This window comes from Scardinius erythrophthalmus, assembly GCF_964197995.2.
Source record: "Scardinius erythrophthalmus genome assembly, chromosome: 15".
Classification (NCBI taxonomy): domain Eukaryota; kingdom Metazoa; phylum Chordata; class Actinopteri; order Cypriniformes; family Leuciscidae; genus Scardinius; species Scardinius erythrophthalmus.
The window spans coordinates 21,922,482-21,942,019 of record NC_138235.1 but is presented as its reverse complement, the minus strand read 5'-3'; the positions used below and the strand labels follow the sequence as shown (position 1 = coordinate 21,942,019).

Sequence of the window (19,538 nt, the reverse complement as noted above, 5' to 3'; positions counted from 1 at the left end):
CGCAATGGATGGATTGAGGACAAAGTATTGAGTTCTCCTATACGGCTGTCCCTGAATGACACAGGTACAGTAGAACAAGCTTTGGTTTGCTCTTTGCATCTGATTCAGTAGTAATTGTTAAGAAAAAATAAATATAACATGTTTTTACCCTGATGCATGGAAAATGTTTTTTTTTTCTCTCTGTGAAAAAAGAGTGCACTGAAAGATCAGCATGAATACCTTGAGCTGGTCTCGCATTCAGTGATTATTATAGCCTTCTGGAAGCATATGCCGTGAGAATGCCTGGCTCTTTTCATAAGTTCTCCAGACATTTTTATAGTTCTATAGTATGACATTCAATTTCAGTTCATGCTATCTGAAGAAAATGAGACTGCTTAGTCACAACTCCTTTTTAATAATATAAATAGACAATTGGAGACATTAGGTTAGAGGCTGTCAGGTAGCGAGGAAAAGAAACCGAGTGGCACTTTCATCTCTAAATGTGGCCTAATAGACACACTTCAGTCAACATGTATATTGGAGCTGTGAGAGATTTCCTCAAGTTCTGTCAGACTCTCTCACGCTCACATGAAAGATAATGATTTATTTATTTTCAGATTTAATTAGAGATTTCAGGTCTGAATGCACCTCATGGCATTCACGGCACTTAGGTAGGAGTGAATGGAAGTGAGAGAGGAAGAAATCAAGACGTTACTAACCGCTCGCTCGCTCGCTCTCTGTCTGTCTATCTTCAGAGGAGTGTTGGGATGTCGTGGCTGGTGTGGGTGTGGGTCAGTGTGACAGTCCTGCTGATGTGTGAAGCCACTTTCTACGAGACCATCCAGCAGCACCTGGCCCCTCCTGGAACCAACATACAGATCCTCGGTGAGTCCTTCCTTCTGTCCAGCTCCTGCTTCATCGTCCACTCGGACTTTTCTTCGTTTAATCTCTTTGGGGGGAAAAGTTCAGGAATGCATTTATCAGGGTGGGCTGCACCATAAAGGATTAAACTAAGTTTTATCAACTACTTCAGATGCATCACACTCAGGGGAGGATCTACCGGGATGGCAACTGCCACCCTAAGAAAAAGCACTGCCACCCCAGAATTATCCCGGTATAAAACAAAAATGTATGCAGTGTTTCTTGTATAGCTTTTCAGCAGTGGTGCGTCCATGTCCATAAAGACAATGCACCGCAAAATAAGAGAGGCTGCTCACTGCAGAGCCAATGGGTCCAGCTTCCCCTCTCTGGATGCAATGGGTGGAGCTAAAAGGTCCAACCACACCCTATAACCCTACCAATAACCCGACCCCTAAACATTACTAGGTCAAGCTCCGCCCATTAGACCCACAGAGGTGGAGCTGGATGTCATTTGACTCTCCAGTGAGCACCGCTTGAAAAATAATGACAACACGTCTTTCCATAAATTGTGCTTTCTTGGTTCTTTATGAGCTCTTGGTTTTTCCATTTGTTTGTCAATCGGAAAATGACTGCTTCTTGGCTAACTCAAAGGTCCTCTGAGAAATGTAATCTCATCTGGATTATGTCCGGGACTCCGTATTGTTTGGCAAGTTAATTTTTCCGACCGCTTGCTCCACTTTCATTGTGGATATAGGCCTTTTTGCCATCTAACAAAAAAAAAAAATGAAATGACATCAATAGGAAGATCCTGAACACGGAAACTGATAGCTTATTAGAGTTATTAGGTTAGGTAAGAATCTAATCTTAATTAACGAGATTGAAAAGTTTGAAAGATACATTTATGCTGGCTTGTTTTAAAGCTAACTTAAAGTCTTGTTTAAAAAATTTAAAATAATTTGATGTTGGGTCAGAACTGATAGATGTTCTGGGTGCTAAGGTGTTGCTAGATGGTTGCTAGAACATTCTGGGTGGTTGCTAGGCTCTTGCTATACAGCTGATGGGATGTTGCTACAGTATATTGTTGACCTTCCATAACATCCACATACAGACATTTCCACAGAAACTCTAACATTGTTTGCAAAACTGATCCAATCTCAGTGCTTTGATATTTTTTACTCTTAAAGGAACACGCCAACTTTTTGGGACTCTAACCACCTTTGCCACCCTTTCTAGATCCATCCCCTAATCACATATTAAATCCTTGAAAAATAAACAAGGGTACTTTTATACCATAATGTTCTGCTTGGTTTCAGTTTATCCTTGTCCTTATACTTTAAATATAGCTGCTCTAGTACTTTAAACTTAAAAATGAACATTCTTTTATCATTTACTCACCCTCATGTTGTTCCAAACAAATAAGACTTTTGTTCAACTTCATAACAAGCGAAGATATGTTTAATATTGTCTATACTTTTAATATTATTATATTATTACAATATGATATATAATATTACTATTTTGATATTAATATTCTCTATATTTTTGTCCATCCATTGAAAGTCCACGCAATCAAATATTTCATGCATCAAAGAGAGATTGTAAAAGTAATCCATATTAATCGAGCAGTTTAGGTTACACTTTATTTTAAGGTGACGTAGTTACATTGTACTTACTCAAATAAGTACTGCGTAATATTAAATAACTACATGCACTGACTATAGAGTTATGGTTAGGGTTAGTTACTTGTAAATTAAAAAAACAAATATGCGCGGCACATTAGAAAAAAACGAATTAGTTTGCATGCATCAAGCAGGGATGTTTGATCTTTCATTTAAAATATTTGATATGCTCTATACAGTATATGTGCATTGATCAATATTTATATGTGAATAAAAGTCTCAAATGATGATGATGATTAGAATTTTCGTTTTTGGGATTTAAGGATTAACTTTAAACCTACTGGTTTCAATTTCCAAAATTCTAACATGTTACAAAAATAAAAGAGTTAAGGAGATCAGTTAATTTCTGTTAAGGAACTGAAGTTACATTTATTTGATTGAATAAAAACATTTATCTGAATGACTATCGAGAGAAAGAGAGAAAGAGAGAGAGAGAGAGAGAGAGAGAGAGAGTGTGAGAGAGAGAGAGAGAGAGAGAGAGAGAGAGAGAGAGAGAGAGAGAGAGAGAGATGCATGAGTGAATTACCTGCATCTGTGCAGCATCTCTCTACTAACAATTAAGCTGTGAGTTTAATTACTTTAAATGGACATATCATGAAAATCTGACTTTATCATTGTTTAAGTGCTATAATCGGGTCCCCAGTGCATCTACCAACCCAGAAAACATGAAAAGTGACAACCCAGTAACTTTGTTATGGCAAGCCTTTCTCTGCAAGCATGTCAAAAAATAATCCGATCAGATTTCCCTCCCCTTCTGACGTAGGAAGGGGATCTTATTATAATATTACCGCCCCTAATCTGCACGTTTCCACACGTGTCCACCCACGGCGCAGTGTAACCAGTTCTAACGCAATGGCAAAAGTACGAGCAAAGCATTCAAATTGCAAACTGTTCTGTACTGGCTGCAAAGACGAGCACAGAACACTATTTGACCAAAAAATGTCACAGCTGTCTTATAAAGACCTCAGGGATCTGTGTCAACGTGTAAAATTTAAACATGACGGTACATGCAAGTCGATGAGATGAATCAATGTAACTCCACAACAACTATACATGTATCCATCCAGGCAGTCTAAAAAGTTGCAAACTCTTCCTGAGTCTCTCCATAAGGCTTCACCCCGTTACTGGTGGTTATTTCTGAGATTTTAGATGAGTGAAATTCGCGTTTGTTATTAACGGAGTATACGAAGCTGGATCGACCGTCTTCTGAACGGAGGCAGGGAAAAGCAGCTCATTTGCATTTAAAGGAAACGCCCAAAAATGGGCACCTTTGACCAGCTATAATAAATGATCTGGGTGGTATTTTGAGGTGAAATTTCACAGACACATTCTGGGGACACCAAAGATTTATATTACAGCTTGTGAAAAGGGGCATAATATTTCACCTTTAAAAATAGTGACGTTATAACATCCTTGCTAAGTAATATAATGTAGCGATTTAGTAGCGAAGCTAATTTCTTAATAAAAGTTGCGGTGCAGCGTTGGTAAGTTTCTGTGCTAATGAATGTTTCTGTGTGTGCGCAGCGTGATCTCTTGACTGAAGTGTGTGTGTGCTTCAATGTAAGCTGCGCATTAATATAGAATGTGATTAAACTGACTGGAACTACATGTGCATTAAACGATTTTAATGCACACCTTTCAGCCAATCAGAAAATTAAGACAGATCATGGTATAAGATAGTATATACACTATTTCAATATTTTTTGTAAACAGTAAAATGTAATATAATATAATATAATATAATATAATATAATATAATATAATATAATATAATATAATATAATATAATATAATCCTTATGTATATGACACACAAAAATGGAAGATTGGTGTTTGCTACTGTTTACTTACATTGGTTAATTCACCATGGTGGGCAATCAAAATTAATTGCAGGTGAAGTTTTTAACCACTGGTTTGTTTGCCAGTGCATTATTAAGTGGTGCAAAACAACTTCAGCAAGTCCTTTGCTTAATTTAATTCTCATTGGATACAACTAAGATTCAGGAAAGTAGAAACAGGGGATGGATTACTAGCACAGAGCTTCTCAGGATAATGTTGCTGCAGGACCCAGATTTGGGCATTTATCAAGTGGCAACCCAACACAGTACTAGAATTGCTTTGATAGTTTCAAGCTCACGGTAGCCAATAATTCACTGCACACAACACATTGTGGTCAGTATTTAATGAAGTCTGGGTCATCCTTTTTTAAGTTTGCATAATTTTGTTCATGCTTTTTGAGGGGGGCCATGTCAAGAAACCGCTTAATTTGGCAAGCTTTTACCTACTGTTAATTGGAAGATATATTTGCACCAAAATACCGCAGTTTTATAGGAGACAACAACAAAAGCAGCATTTTTGTCATCCCTAATATAAAACGTTAAGCCTGTTACTGTGCTATCTGTGCACAATTATCTGCTTAGTTGTATTTTTTATTTCAATTTGACATTGCCTTTTTAGTATTTTATCCCTATCAGGACATGCAAAAGACCAGCTGAGAACCGTGGCTCTCTGACCTCATAGTGTGAGAGTAGTTTTCAATATTAGTTGATAATAAATCCTTGCAAATATACCTACACTGCATCCACAACAATAGTGTATTCATGTTGCTAACCAACTTTTTTTTTTTTTTAAGTCATGAGTACAAATGAGGTTTTATCTAAAACAAACCATATTTTCATATAGAGCAATGTAGGAACGAACAATAAAGTGCCCATCACAGTAAAAATCACAGTCTCACTTTCACAGATCAGGTCAAGAGGATATGAGACATTTTTGTCAGAATGTAAATCTATTACGAAATCCTGTTTATCTAATATCTTGACGGTCTGGGGTGGTTTAAAGGTTCACCTCAATTGAAAGCACGAAGGCTTCTTGTAACCTTACACCTTCAAATGCGAGGGCAAAAAGCAATTCGAGATCGTACCACTTACCTTAACTAATCTTGCTAGAGGCACTTTACTGGGATTGGATCCTGAATTGGAATTGATTTTATTGTACAGACTTTAGAACAATTATAGAGGTACATGCTATTCTTGATTCAAAGCAGCACATCAGTGGAGTTTTGCCACCGTTGACAATAAATGCTTTGACTATTTAGATTTGACCGATTTAGCTTCAATGCCATTCAGAGCGTGGATAGAGCAATGTTAGTAAAGCTAGTCTTGACTAAATAATTGAGCTCCAGCTGAGAGTCTTATCAGAGAACAAGTGTATTTCTTAATCACGTTCATCCTAAATGGAGGGCTATATTGTGGCCCACTGAGCGCTCGGGGGATTCCATTACCCCCAAATCTGAGTATCAAAGCAGATCAACAAAATGCACAGATTGGGCTTTTATGAGCTTTGGTGACATTGCTAGAAATTCACATTTGTTGCTGGATGGAATGAATGGATAGAGATTACGTTTCAGTGTCCATATGTTCTCTCAAAAGATGAAAAATTCTGAGGCATTTAGATGTTTCTTGACTGCAGTATGAAAGCAGTATAGAAAAATTCTTATTAAAAGCCCCCATTCTGCTCTAAAATGATTATTTCTTCAAAAGATATCATAATTTATGGTTATATTTTCTGCAATACTTGGTTTACAGAGGTTGGAATTTGAGATATCACCGTTTTCCAAAACCACAGCTTCACAGCCATTTTCTTTTATCGCTTCTCTTCTTATTTTCCTGTATGAAAAACACAAACAATCAGCACCAATAGTAGCTCTAGGATGCATTTGCATGTTGTAAAAATGTCAGGCTCAGCAAACATTCTGTCAAACTGTCAATAACATAAGAAAAACTGTTTAAAGGCCAGCCAAACTGACAACATCTGCTCTGCTTTCAAACCTTGTGATTATGTGGAAATTCATTGATGTAATGACAACTGTGTCCTGTAACCGTAGTGCTTTTTCAAGTAAGGGTGAGATTGTGGCTTTGGAGAGGGTGGGAGTGTGTGCATGTGTGATGTATTAGAAAGAGATATTTGTATAAGTATCGAGTGCTTTGAGGCTGGTGGATTGTCCTGAGTATCAGGGTTGACAGGTTATGAATTGTTGCGGCACCTTTGCTTTCACTGAAAACATCAATGTGACTAGAGAGAGACCAAAATGTAGGAAACGGTGTTGTTCTGAAACTGATTAATTGAGTTGCATCCATTACAAAGATGTTTTTTATCCTTATTGAGAATTTTAAGTTTGTATTTGAATTTCAAAAGGAGGTCGAGGTTTATAAGAGCATACGTTTGATTTATGCAGTATTGATTATTATGCAGTATAAACTGCACATATTAATGTGCCAAGATACTATGGCACATGGCAACTGCAAACAGTCTATAGTTAGAAAAATGAACTAAATTTAAGCAATAAGATTTGAGAAGATATACAATATTGAAAAATAAATAAAAAACATGGTCACAGCTAAAGGACCACAGGATTATTTATTATGTACATATACTGTATTATGTTGAGGGTCAGAAATCAACTTTTACATGTATTTGACATTTTTAAATGTATCTGAGTTGTCTTTCATGCCAAATACTTATATTTAACTAATTACTTCAATCAACCATGATACTATAGACTGTTAACAAAAAATTACCATGAAGCACAGTTTCTTGTGGCCTATTGCTTTAATAAATTGAATGCAACCTTTTAAAGGCTGAATAGAGATGATCTAACAATTATAAAAATTCCACATGAAAAGCATTTCAGCAAAACACCAAGCAATCTGAATTATTGTAGCTATATGCATTGAAACACCATGCCCATAGTGTTTTAATTTGACTACGTGATGTCTGTACATCAGCTGCTCTGTGGGCTCAAGGGTCCTGACTCACTTGCTGCTGAGATGCAAATCGATAATTATATGTATTTTAAATATAGAGATGGGTGAGAAGCGAGGGTCGGAGAGTGAAAGACAGACGGAGAGACAGACATGTAGAGAGAGGAACATCTAGCGCTTCTCACAGATGTGCTGCCGGCTGTTCTTTCTTGCTCTTAGACAGACAGATGAGGATGGGTGATTCATGAGACCAGGTCTTTAGTCAGCGCTGACAGCTGCAACAGCACTAAGCAAATTGAGTTTGTCATGCATGCATAGCTGCCATGTTTTAGTGTTACGAGTCTGAACTCTCCAGATGTAGAAAATAACCCATTTCTAACAAACCAAGACCTGAACCAACCCTTTAAACTCCATGCAAACAAATACACACACAGTTTCTCGGGGCCCTGGGAGAACATCACTAAGGCCAAGGACATGTAGGCTATTATAAAAACATTCACACCGGAATCGACCTGGGTAGATCAGAGATTAAAGTGCAAGTGTTAATAGTGGACTGGCGGCTAACTGTATTATGTTGAAAATAACAGCAGTCTAATCTGATAACTGCAGTTCTGCTGCCTCTTTACTTTAACAGCAATACAACTGTGACTTATGAACACCTCGCTGTGGTTTTAGAGGGCAGATATCATATCAATCTTGCTGAGTTTCTGGGAAATATAGATTGTCTGTCAGATTCACTTTACTTGTTAGCTCATAGATCAATGCGTCTCTTGCTGGACATGTGAAAATGCATGACATACGCCTATATGTATCAACATGCACCCGGGCATAGTCATATAAGGAATCAGATGTACCCCACGCCACATCTCCATTCATAAGAGCAAGAACAAATTTCCTTGAAAGGACTGCATGCTTTTACCAATGTTATGAATGGTTGGATGACTATTTTAATGTTAAAATGCATAAGGAGTCTTATGTTTGTGATTTTCAGATGGAAAAGCTTGATCTTAAAAAAGAAAATATGAAAAAAGGACAGTTAAATTGAATAAATATAAATATTAACAAGGTTTATTTTAGTAAAAAGAAGCATGAAGAAGCAGTGTTTAATAAAACACGCAATGCAAATATTTCATTATTAGTGGTGCAACGGATCATCATTGATCCGTGATCCGTTCGGATCAATATCTTCGGTTCGGCACACACGTGATCCGCGGATTAATTTATGAAAAAAAAAAAGTTGTGCGCATGTTCAGTCCACACACAGCGTGGTCATGGCGAGCGAAGGAACGGAGGAGCTTGAACGCCCCGCGTCATTTAAATCCCCTGTATGGGAGCATTTTGGCTTCCCTGGAACACGCGTCTATTTCGCTTCAAACGCTCGCTTTATCATTATACGCGCGCGGCGCGTCCTATTCGCTTTGGACGCGCGAAAGGATTCAAACTGTTCAAGCATCAACTAGACGCGAATTTGACTCTCTATTCGCGTTTGGTGTGAACCATAGACTGTAAAAAAATATGAACGCAGCAAAATGAACAGGCTGCGATCAGTGCGATGTATGCTGGAATGTGTGTGTGTGTGTGTGTGTGTGTCAGACACATACCTGTCAACCCTCCCGTTTTTCCCGGGATTCTCCCGTATTTTACATTGCTATCCCGCTATCATCCCGTTTAAATAATTTCCCGTATTTCTCCCGTATTTTTAATCTTTCTATAATTTTTTTTAAAAAAATCCCAAAGGGCGCAAACCAGTTAAGCGGAAATCCCGCCCTACAGCTAATTTCATTGGTTAAGGTTACAATGACGGGTAGGTTTAGGGGTCAGTGTTTGGTGTAGGCAATCAGTACTGTGATTCACATGACCAATAAAATCTTTAGAATCGGCTGCAGGGCGGGATTTCCACTGAAGTAGTTTGGGGGGAAAAATCGCGCAAAGAACAGCAGCATCCGAGGATGGGTGAACATGAGAGAGATGGCATTAACACACGCAATTATGTCAAAATGTCCGTTTTGTCGAGTATCCTCATAAGAACAGTCTGAGCAGTCTATTAGTAAAAAAAAAAAAAAAGTCGTAAATGAAAGTAAAGAGTTGTGAGAGAATGAGACGCGTGTGAGATCCGTCAGCGGCTGTTTTTAAAGAGACAGTAGCCAATAAAGCTTTCTGTCAGTAAAGTTAATCAAAGAACAAAGGTTAAGGTAACAGAGAAAAGCACTCACTGCTCTTGACTAAAGATCTTTTTTTACTTTAATAAGGATTAATCTATGTACAATTTAAATTGTATGCAGTGCAAACTGTTTGATAACTTCAATTTCTGTATATTTTTCCTACCTGTTAGACAAATATTTAAAATATACTGTTTTATGTTTTTCTACATTAATTTGGAGATTAATTGTGAAATTATTACATTATAAAATGTAAGTTTTTTAATGGCAATTAATCGTGATTAATTAATGTAGTTAATTGTTGCAATTGATAAAAATAAAGAAAGAAACATGAATAAGTCTTATGTTTATTTTAATTGAATAGTATGTATGTATTTATTTATGTTAATATCTGCGCAATTAATGTCTATTTAGCCTGCCTCTAACCCCCCCCCCCCCCCCCCGCGTTCAGATTTCCCGTATTTTGGTATCCAAATGTTGACAGGTATGGTCAGACAGAGAGAGAGAGGCACGGGCGCGATCGAACAATCACACACGCACACGCACACACACACACACAGACACACGCTGTTTAAAAGCAAAAATTATCTCATCTTATTCATTATATTGCATTGGTTTTCATTTCTTGTCCTCAAACAGAGTAATCTGTTTATTTTGAAGTTACACATTCTACATTGATTAAAAAAGAAAATCAAATGTGTTTTTAATGGTAGTATCATTTTATACAGAAATAAATGATTTATAATTCAGATGAGAATAACGTTAAAGTTAATTAAAATTTTAAGGAAACAAATATATTGATCTGAAATATAGCAAATTGATTTTAAATTCATTCAGGTAGCCTATTACCAAACATATCTCAAGGTCTTTTGAATAAAGGGTGACAGTCTTTCATTATCAACTGTTGTTGTGGACTATATACTGGAGAAGTATTTGTTCTCCATTTGAGTAAGATGTTTTTTATGTGGCTAATTGAGCAAAGTGCTTCCATATATTTTATTAGTAGTAGTATTAGTTCAAGAATAAAATAAAAATATCGGATTGATATCGGTATGGGCAAATAGCCGATATGCTGCGGCATCGGTATCGTATCGGAAGTGAAAAAGTGGTATCGGGACATCCGTGGAAACACATCAAGCATGGCCACGCATTTGAAGCGACATCACCCCGGTGTTTCGCTGACAGGAGTGAAAACGAAGGCTGCTCAACGTTGCACAATCAGACCGGGCTAAAGCCATCACAAATGCAATCAGTGTGTTTATAGTCACGCTTCATGGAATGAACCCGTCGCGCACCCACTGTTGTTTTTATATATTTTAATTTAATATTTTAAAAATGTTAATAAACAAAAAGACAAAACTTGTGTTTATTTGTCTTGTGTTGTCTTTTTTTTTTTTTTTTTTTTGCTGATCCGAAAAATGATCCGATCCGTGACTCTGATCCGAGAAACGATCCGAACCGTGAGTTTTTTGATCCGTTGCACCCCTATTCATTATATTACAGTATATGCTTCACCAGAGCCTGATTCTTTTTAAGGGGCTTTTAAAAATGGAAATGAACATGTGTATTTTTTGCTCCTGACTTCCCAGCTCAGGAAGAAGGGTTTGGGACAGTGTGCTGCCATCAGCCAATCAGCGTGATCATGACATAATTTTTCTCTCGGCTCTACAGTCATTAGTCACATGCCTTTTAAGTTGAGTTAATTGGCTCAAATCAACCTGGAAGCAGAGCTGAGCACCCATGAAGATGGCAGCCTCCAGGTCACGTTCTTCCAGACCTGGCCCTACGCCAGCCCAGCAATTGCCACTGAGATGAATGGGAATTCTAACGAATCGCTCTCTCCAGGTATTATATAGACCTCCTCGTTTGCAAACAAACAAATACGCCAAATACTCGTTTCAACAAACAAATACGCCAAACCCTAACTCGTGCTGTTTTAACTTTGCCAACAGTTTAATGCCCTCATTGCGGGAGATCAGGCAATATTTCCAATCCTTCCCAGGCTATAAAAAAGACATGCCCGGATCCCTTTGTATCAAAGCGTCATCTGGTTTCTGCTCTTCCATTATAGAGTTTCTCTGGAGGAAATTTCCAGGAGGGCTCAATAAAGCTCAATAACAGAGGTGACGTTGGATGCCGGTTCTCCATCTGCAGCTCTAGGCTGCCGAAGCCGCCCGAAGACTTCCTCACAAAGTGCCTCTGACAGAATCAGGGCTCGACTGCGGCACGGCATCCTGCGTGTCCTTCTTTGTATTAAATATATCTCAGCAGCATAAGAGAGAAGACAGTCATCTGTGATAATTCCCCACACACGCACCGACGGATGCAGGCCATGGATGTAGCTACATTCAAAACAAACATGGAATGTGTTTTTCATCTGCTTCAAAACAAAGGTTATCTTCCTGCATGTACGCCAGCACACACTGACAGTTTAATAGCCTTATATAATGCAGTTCCTAAAGGCACATTATTTTAGCAGAGACGTTCCGTCCATCTCTCCCGCTTCCATCCAATCTTCCTGACAGTGCCAGCTCGCCTGTAGGAACAATGGGAGAGTCGTACAGCTTCAGCCCCTGGGCTGTCCTCCATCTGCTCTCTGTCACACTTCCGCTCACTCTCTCCATCTCTCTCTCTGCTTCAGACAGCGGTTCTATGAATGCCAATCTAACCTCACAATACCTGAAGCCACCAGACACATACAACCACATATTACCTCTGAAATCCTCCCTTACCAAAGCATGGAAGTCCTATATAAACTTTATTACATCAATCTTATGAGTTTTACTAGACATGTGACATCTACTGAGGTACCTGAACAAAGAGACAGATTTGTATTTCTTTTTCTTTTCTCTTAAATCACAAAACTGTTACCCATTATTGCCTCTCTCATAATTTCAAGTCTTTAAACTTACATTGTCAAACCCAAAAATATATATACTATAAGTGACACTTCATACCGATTCTCAATATCAACAATATGGTGCCTATAAAAAAGTATTTATCCCCTTGGGAGTGCTCATGTTTTATCATTTAACACTGACAATTTGTTTTTTGCTAATGACAGTGATTCATAGAAAAAAATGTCTGTCATGTCAATGTAAGTTCCACAAATTGATCAAAATTAATTAGTTATTGAACACAAAATAAATATTCACCACTTTTTTGTGTTTTTTTTTTACAGCACTGAACCACAGAATATTTATTTAGGCTTTTATGACACTTGAGAAACAGGATTGTTTTTCTTATATGTCAAAGGGAGAATTTCTACAAATTGGTCAGAAATAATCATCTGCAAAAGAAATTCACCCCCTTCCAGTCAAGTAATTAGTTAGACTCATCTCTTTCAGCACTTCCAATCTTGATTCTATGTGGATTTGGATCTGGCCACTGCAATTTCCCCTATTGTTCTTTTCAGAAGTGTTCAAGTCAGGCTGCATGGAGACCGTGAGTAGAGTCTTATTCAAACCTCTCATAAATTCTCAGTTGGATTGAGATCTGGACTCTGACCAATCCAGGACATTATTGTCATTTTATGATTGGAATAATTATCTTGCTGGAATACCAACGCTATCTCACGACCAATTCGTACGAATTCGTACGAATGATAAAAAGTTGGCTAATTCGTACTAATTCGTACAACCTCACTCGTACGAATTTGTACGATTTGTCTAAACCCACGTGATGGGTAGGTTTAGGGGCGGGGTCAGGGGTAGGTCATTCGTATGAATTCATACGAATTGGCCAATTCATAAAATATGTACGATTTTGCAAAAAACGTACTAATTCGTACGAGTCAGGTCGTATGAATTCGTACGAATAAGCCACCTCGTAGAATTTGTACGTTTTCCCGTGAGATCGGGCTCGGAATACAAATCTCTAAAACGTGGTGTCTTGCAGATTTGAGTCGGTTGTGAGTGAATTTAGGCATCACAACATTATACTGTGCAGTGTGAAAAATAAATATTATTTTTGAGATTAGCTAAATATTACATTTAACAGTGATATTAAGTGTTTTTAGCAATTAACTATCTAATATCAACCAAAACCAATAAAATGAAATAAAAATACCAATGAAAAGTCAAAAGGGAGGAATACTTAAAGGGTACATAACATACAGTTTCACCTAATCTCATGTTAATCTTGAGTACCTATAGAGTAGTAGTGCATCCTTCATATCTCCAAAAAGTCTTTAGTTTTATCATATTTATAAAAGAAAAATACAGCTTTCCGATTCTCTCCGGAAAAAGCCGAGCTCCTGGAGGCGTGCCGTGAGCGGAGCTATAGAGTCAACATATATTCACTTATGTTCTGATTTCCAGCAAAAGACAGAAATCTGATCCAGTTGTACTTACATGAATGGGGTCTTTTATCACTGGGACCGCTCCACGTTTTAATAGCAAACGATTTGCAAATCCAGCGTCGACCCGAGCCTTGCTAATAAAACGTTCGTCACTGAAATGACCAGAACACACAACCGCACTTGCTACACTTCCTTGCTGCCCCGGAAAAACAAACTGCATCCACTGTTCCTGTTACACTGGGTTCTTTGGGAAGCTGAACACGGTAAGCTTTCCCTCACATCCAAAAACACACTTTGGAGACATTCTTGAACAAATCCTATGCAGCGCTCCTGATGATTTCCTGTGTGCGCGGGCGTGCTTTTCCGAGAGAAATGCTCATATAAGGAGTTCCACTCTCGTCTACGTCATTAGAGCCACGATCGAAAAAAAACAGCCGAAACTTGTACCAACCCGGAAGTAAGATTTTCGGCACAGAAATTCTCCGTTATTCGTCCAAAATATTTTTTTTTAACTTTGGCCATGTTTAGCATGAGAATCCATCTCTTTAACACTGTAAACAACTCTGAATACATGAAACACCATTGTACCCCCCCTTTAAATCATTATTTTAGTTTTTTTTTTTTCAATTTTACATTACTTGTGTCATGGGATGTGTGGAGATGAACCCAATTGTAGACAGTGGTCACAGCAACACAGTTTATTGTACAAATAACAGGGAAAACAAAGCCCACGAGGGGGCAAAACAGGACAAGACAGGACTATGAATACTAACTAGACTATGACATAGACTTGACGTAACTAGACTACAAATTAACAGCAAATACAGGATCAGAACTTCACTGGACAGGAATACTCACAAAGTCATCACACAAAGTATGAAATTGATCGACAATGAAACGACACAAGACAGCAGACATGAGGGGATTAATAATCAGGAACACAGGTGATAATGGGTAAAGCAATAATGACAAAACGAGGATAACAAGGGGGCGGGGCTAGGGGACGAGACAACGCAAGCACATGAAACATGGGCCTGTCATGATTCTGCCGCAAGACAAGAGAAAAATCAAAGACAAGAAGGCAGAATCATGACAACTTGGAGTTGGAGATCATTTTTCATTTTATATTAAGTCTTATAACGAGTATTTTTCTGTTTATCATTAGCTAAAAAGTCAAATTAAGTCTACTGTGATTCAGTGCCGTGAAACAATAAAATAAAACATAAAACCAAGTGGTTGATATGGCTCTGTCAAGAAGAGAGCCAATAATTTACATAATTCAGCTGAAGTGTGAGCATTTCTACTTTATATTTGTATGTTGGGTCATTACAGACTTTATCCCTGTCATCTCGTTCTAGTTGATGTTTTAATGCTCTCCAGATCTCCCATGATGCAATTAGAGTAAAGTGACATATCGCCGATGTTGTCATGGCTACAAAATACTTATAATATGAAGCTGTTCTCCGTTTGATGATTTGTGGTTTCAAGGGGGATTTTCTGGGGTAATCAAAGTCTTCACAGCACAGTAAAACACTGATCTGCTCTATCCATTAATCTCCTCTAATTGATTTCATATCTCGCAAACGGCAGAAGTTTAATAGGCTTGTTTGTGCCATCAGTTTTAAAACAAACAATTTCTAGGGTGCAAGTGAGAAATCTATATTACAGATGAGCTCAGACTGATGTTCAGATATTCAGCAGGGAGGAACAGAAACTGCACTGGTGATGCATAGCCAAACATTGCCCATATTGTTTTTTGTTGTGGTTTTAAATTTATTCTTACTGTGAAGCAAAATGACAGTTCCTGAATTTGAACAAATATAGACAGAGAAACAGACTCGAGCGTGGAGGACAGTGTAGTGCTTTCTCGCTTACAATTCAACTTTCATGGCAGGGAAAATTTCTGCATAATTTGTGTACATGGGAACAACCCATCAGTGTTTTGTGAATCATTTTCTGGGAATAGCTGTCGAGATTCAATACCTGAGTCCACCACGGCCTGAAGATGTGAACAGAATATTGCTGTTGCTGCTTTGTGTAACTGGGCTATTGAATGAAGATGAATGATGAATTAGAATTCATCTATATTAATCTAGAATTCATCAGAATTATTTGTATTCATATATATATACACACACAAGGATGTCAGAGATGAAGAGGAGAAATCATTAAAAAATCTAGTGCAAGTGCCAAGTTCTTATAAATGTAATCTTTGTATTCATGCTGGTTTTATTCATTCATCAAACACAATCTTTAACAACAACAACAACAACAACAACAACAACAACAACAAAAAAGTCAAGTTAAATGTAATAAAATGTGTTCCTTACATCCTGAAAAAAGTTAATTGTACTCAACTCACATTGATCTTAATCATTATTTTCCAAAATGTTCAAACATATTTCATTCAACGTTTTTTAAACAAACGTACTTGATTAAAAAAAAATCAAGAATATCATCTTGGGGTTTCTCCATTTGACCTGAACTAACTTTGCCTTTTCATAAAAAAAAATTTATTCTTTTACTAGAGTGAATTAAATGATCCCTGCGCATGAGAACGAACTAATTCACTAAAAATAAAACAGACTTTCCGATGTTACATGCTAGGAGAGAGGAGAACATTCTGGACCAACCATTTCACGAGAACGAATCAGACTTTAAATGGTACATATAAAGAGAAATATTAGTTAAAGGGATAGTACTCCTAAAAATGAAAATTTGCTGTTAATTTACTCACCCTCAGGCCATCCAAGATGTGTCTTTTTTTCTTCAGTAAAAAAATAAATAAGATTTTTAGCAGAAACTGTTGTCCTTGGTGATTCGTAAAATGCAAGTCAAGGGCCACCGACACTTTGAGAGTCCAAAAAACATATACCGGCACACAAAGTTAATACCCATGGCTCCTGACGATACATTGAAGTCTTATGAAGCAAAATGATCAGTCTGTGCAAGAAACTAAACCTTATTTCAACATTATTACCTGTAATCCACAGCCTTGTCCAACTGTCACGGCAGTCTAGAGTTTCCCGTTGCATTATGACGTATGTCCAGGAGCAAACTCACACGTGAGATGATGACACGTCACATTCACCACTATAGAAGTTTACACTATTAGTGTTTTAATTCCACGTTAAAAACAAAATTTGTGAAAAGGTTTTTTTTTTATTACACGTACACATCTCTTCCTCCCGTGCATAGCTTATTATGCCACAGAAAGCTCACGACTGTCTACAGCCTACAGTCGTGAACGCGCTCAAGACAGTTTGACGAGGCTGTGGATTATAGGTAATAATAACCAGTGTTATAAATACTGTACAGTTTCTTGCACAGACCGATCGTTTCGCTTCATAAGACAAGGTATTGCCAAGTTTTGCCTGTATGTTTTTTGACTCTCATTGACGATAGCCGTAGACTTGCATTTTATGAATCATCAAGCACTACAGTTTCAGTTAAAAAATCATCTTTACTGTTCAACTGAAGAAAAAAATGAGACCTAAATCTTTGATGGCCTGGAGGGTGAACAGCAAATTTTCTTTTTTGGGTGTACTATCCCTTTAAGTAGTTAAGCAGCTACTTTCAGTTAAATTCTAACACTGAACGCCACAAACAGAAAAGCGTCTCCACGTTTTGGAGTCTTCTATAGCAGTTAACCGTTTGAGCCAGAGTCAAAAATCACTTTTGCAGTTGATGAATAATTCAGAGTGTATCAAGAATGTGTTTGTGTGTAATTGTTTAAACAGCAGGAGTAATTGAAAGTGTACAGGCGGTGGTTGAGAAAAATGGGTTTTGGTCGCCTACAGCTTAATTAATTACACCACACTTTGTCCTCTCATGCCGCTCACAGCCACAAAGACCCAACAAGAAGATCCCCGTGCAATGATAAACATGCCATCGCTCTGTACGTCTCTTTCATTTACTCTTTCTCACTTCCTCTTTTGCACCTACTCTCTCTCACACAATTCCTCCTCCTACCTTGAGCAGCAGAGGTGGCAAGGCAATTTAAATGTTTTGCATGCGAAAGTTGACGCCATCAGCCATGCCGAGAAGTAATCAATCAAAAACCGTCATGCAGGCAGGGAAAATGAAAACCACATTGAGAGGAAGCAAAATCTCTCACAATGAATTTCAAGACGTTCAACATCACTTGTAGCGTAAAGCAGCTCAAGTTTCCAGTGGTCTGAATGTGTTGTTTGCAGTGTTTGTAAGGTATCGCATGAGAACGATCAGTGTATACTATTCTGAAAGATAAAAATGCTTGTTCAAACACTGTGTAGTGCACTTTGATGGAATGCAAAATCATAACGCAATCATTGTTTATATTAGTAACAAAAAATGTCACGCTATTCACACATTTAACTAAAAAAGAGGGCCCGAAAAGCTCCAATACTCCAATTCGTTTTTTGCGAATCTTTTCATTTACATGGATCGTGGTTCATTAAAATGACTCAAACTATCGAATGTTACATATGAGAGAGAGGACAGTTCTGGAGGAAATGATGCACTAAAATGAATCAGACTTTTCAATGTTGCATATAAGAGAACGAAGACCATTCGGGATAAAACTGATTCACTACAATAAATCAAGCTTTCCAATGTTAAATACAAGAAACAAGACTGCTCACTGCTCAGGTTGTACCGATGCAATAAAATGAATCAAACTTTACATATAAGAGAGAAGAGGGTTCAGTACGAAACAATGCACTAAAATCAATCAGACTTTCCAATGTTACATATATGAGAGAAGAGGACAAACTGATTCACTAAAATGAATCAAAAGTTCAAACACTACACATGACAAAGAAACCTAACACAAACCACTTTAATCTTGACAAAATTTATCATGGTATTTTTCTTCTTTTTGTTCGTCCACGTTCTCACAGTCGTGCAAGAGAAAAGCAATTGTAGAAGTGTCCTTCTTCAGAAATGTAGCATGGAGGACATCACTCTTAAGCACACATCTGAACACACTGAGGGCCCTTCAGATCAATAGAGAGAGCCGGAGAGAGTGCTTTAGTGCTTGTGTGTTTGAGGGCAATTCTGAACTCATTTACAGACATAATGACTCACTTCAGCAAGGACAGGACTTTTCTCCTGTCTCCTGTCATGAATTCAGTGTGAGGTAATTAATTCTACAGCATGACCAGAACATCCGTGTGCCATTAACATGTTCCAGCTGTGGAGTGACAACAAAGCATGATTGCATAATGTTCGGAAGGGAGTAAATTGTCCCAACCATAGATAAATGAAGCATTAAACACTACAGGGATTCTGAGGACAAGTCACACAAGTTGATGTTTAACTTTTAATAAATACTCGAAGCGGTAATAATAGAGTGCAATGTTTCTGACATTAATAAACAGAATACACATGGAATCAATAACTCAAACTGCTTTGTAGCACAACATGTAAATAACAATTAAACTGGAATTCCCATGAAGGTGTCTGCTGTCTACATAAACAAGCACTTAGGAGAACGAGAGTGAAGTAACATCTTATTTAAACGTCTGTAGCTCAGTGTATTTTTGTGCGATGTGTCTCAAACTTTAATATAATATTCTCATAGTTTTCTGCTACAAACAGGTTCAGACACCATGAACTCATCCATAAACTATAAATTATGTAAAGTACAAAGAGGGCTGCTACAGCCTACCACACTACTGGGTCTGAAACAAACAATATAATAAAACATAGGACATAATTGTAAATTGTATACATTCATGTATCATTGTTATGGAAGATTATTTCTGCCACTGAATAAAAAATAAAAAAGGTAATTGTGACCTTTTTATCTCACAATT

The 19,538-nt window shown here is 37.6% G+C and overlaps 1 protein-coding gene across 1 annotated transcript in view; it reads left to right on the top strand.

Annotated features, from left to right (window-relative positions):
- The first annotated feature begins 737 nt into the window (after positions 1-737).
- The window catches only part of tafa1a (TAFA chemokine like family member 1a), a 43,305-nt gene continuing 24,504 nt past the window's right edge, over positions 738-19,538 (top strand). Inside the window, exon 1 of the mRNA XM_081385777.1 lies at positions 738-864. Coding sequence (XP_081241903.1) covers positions 747-864 — 118 coding nt within the window. The 5' untranslated portion in view covers positions 738-746. The remainder of the gene's footprint in view (positions 865-19,538) is intronic.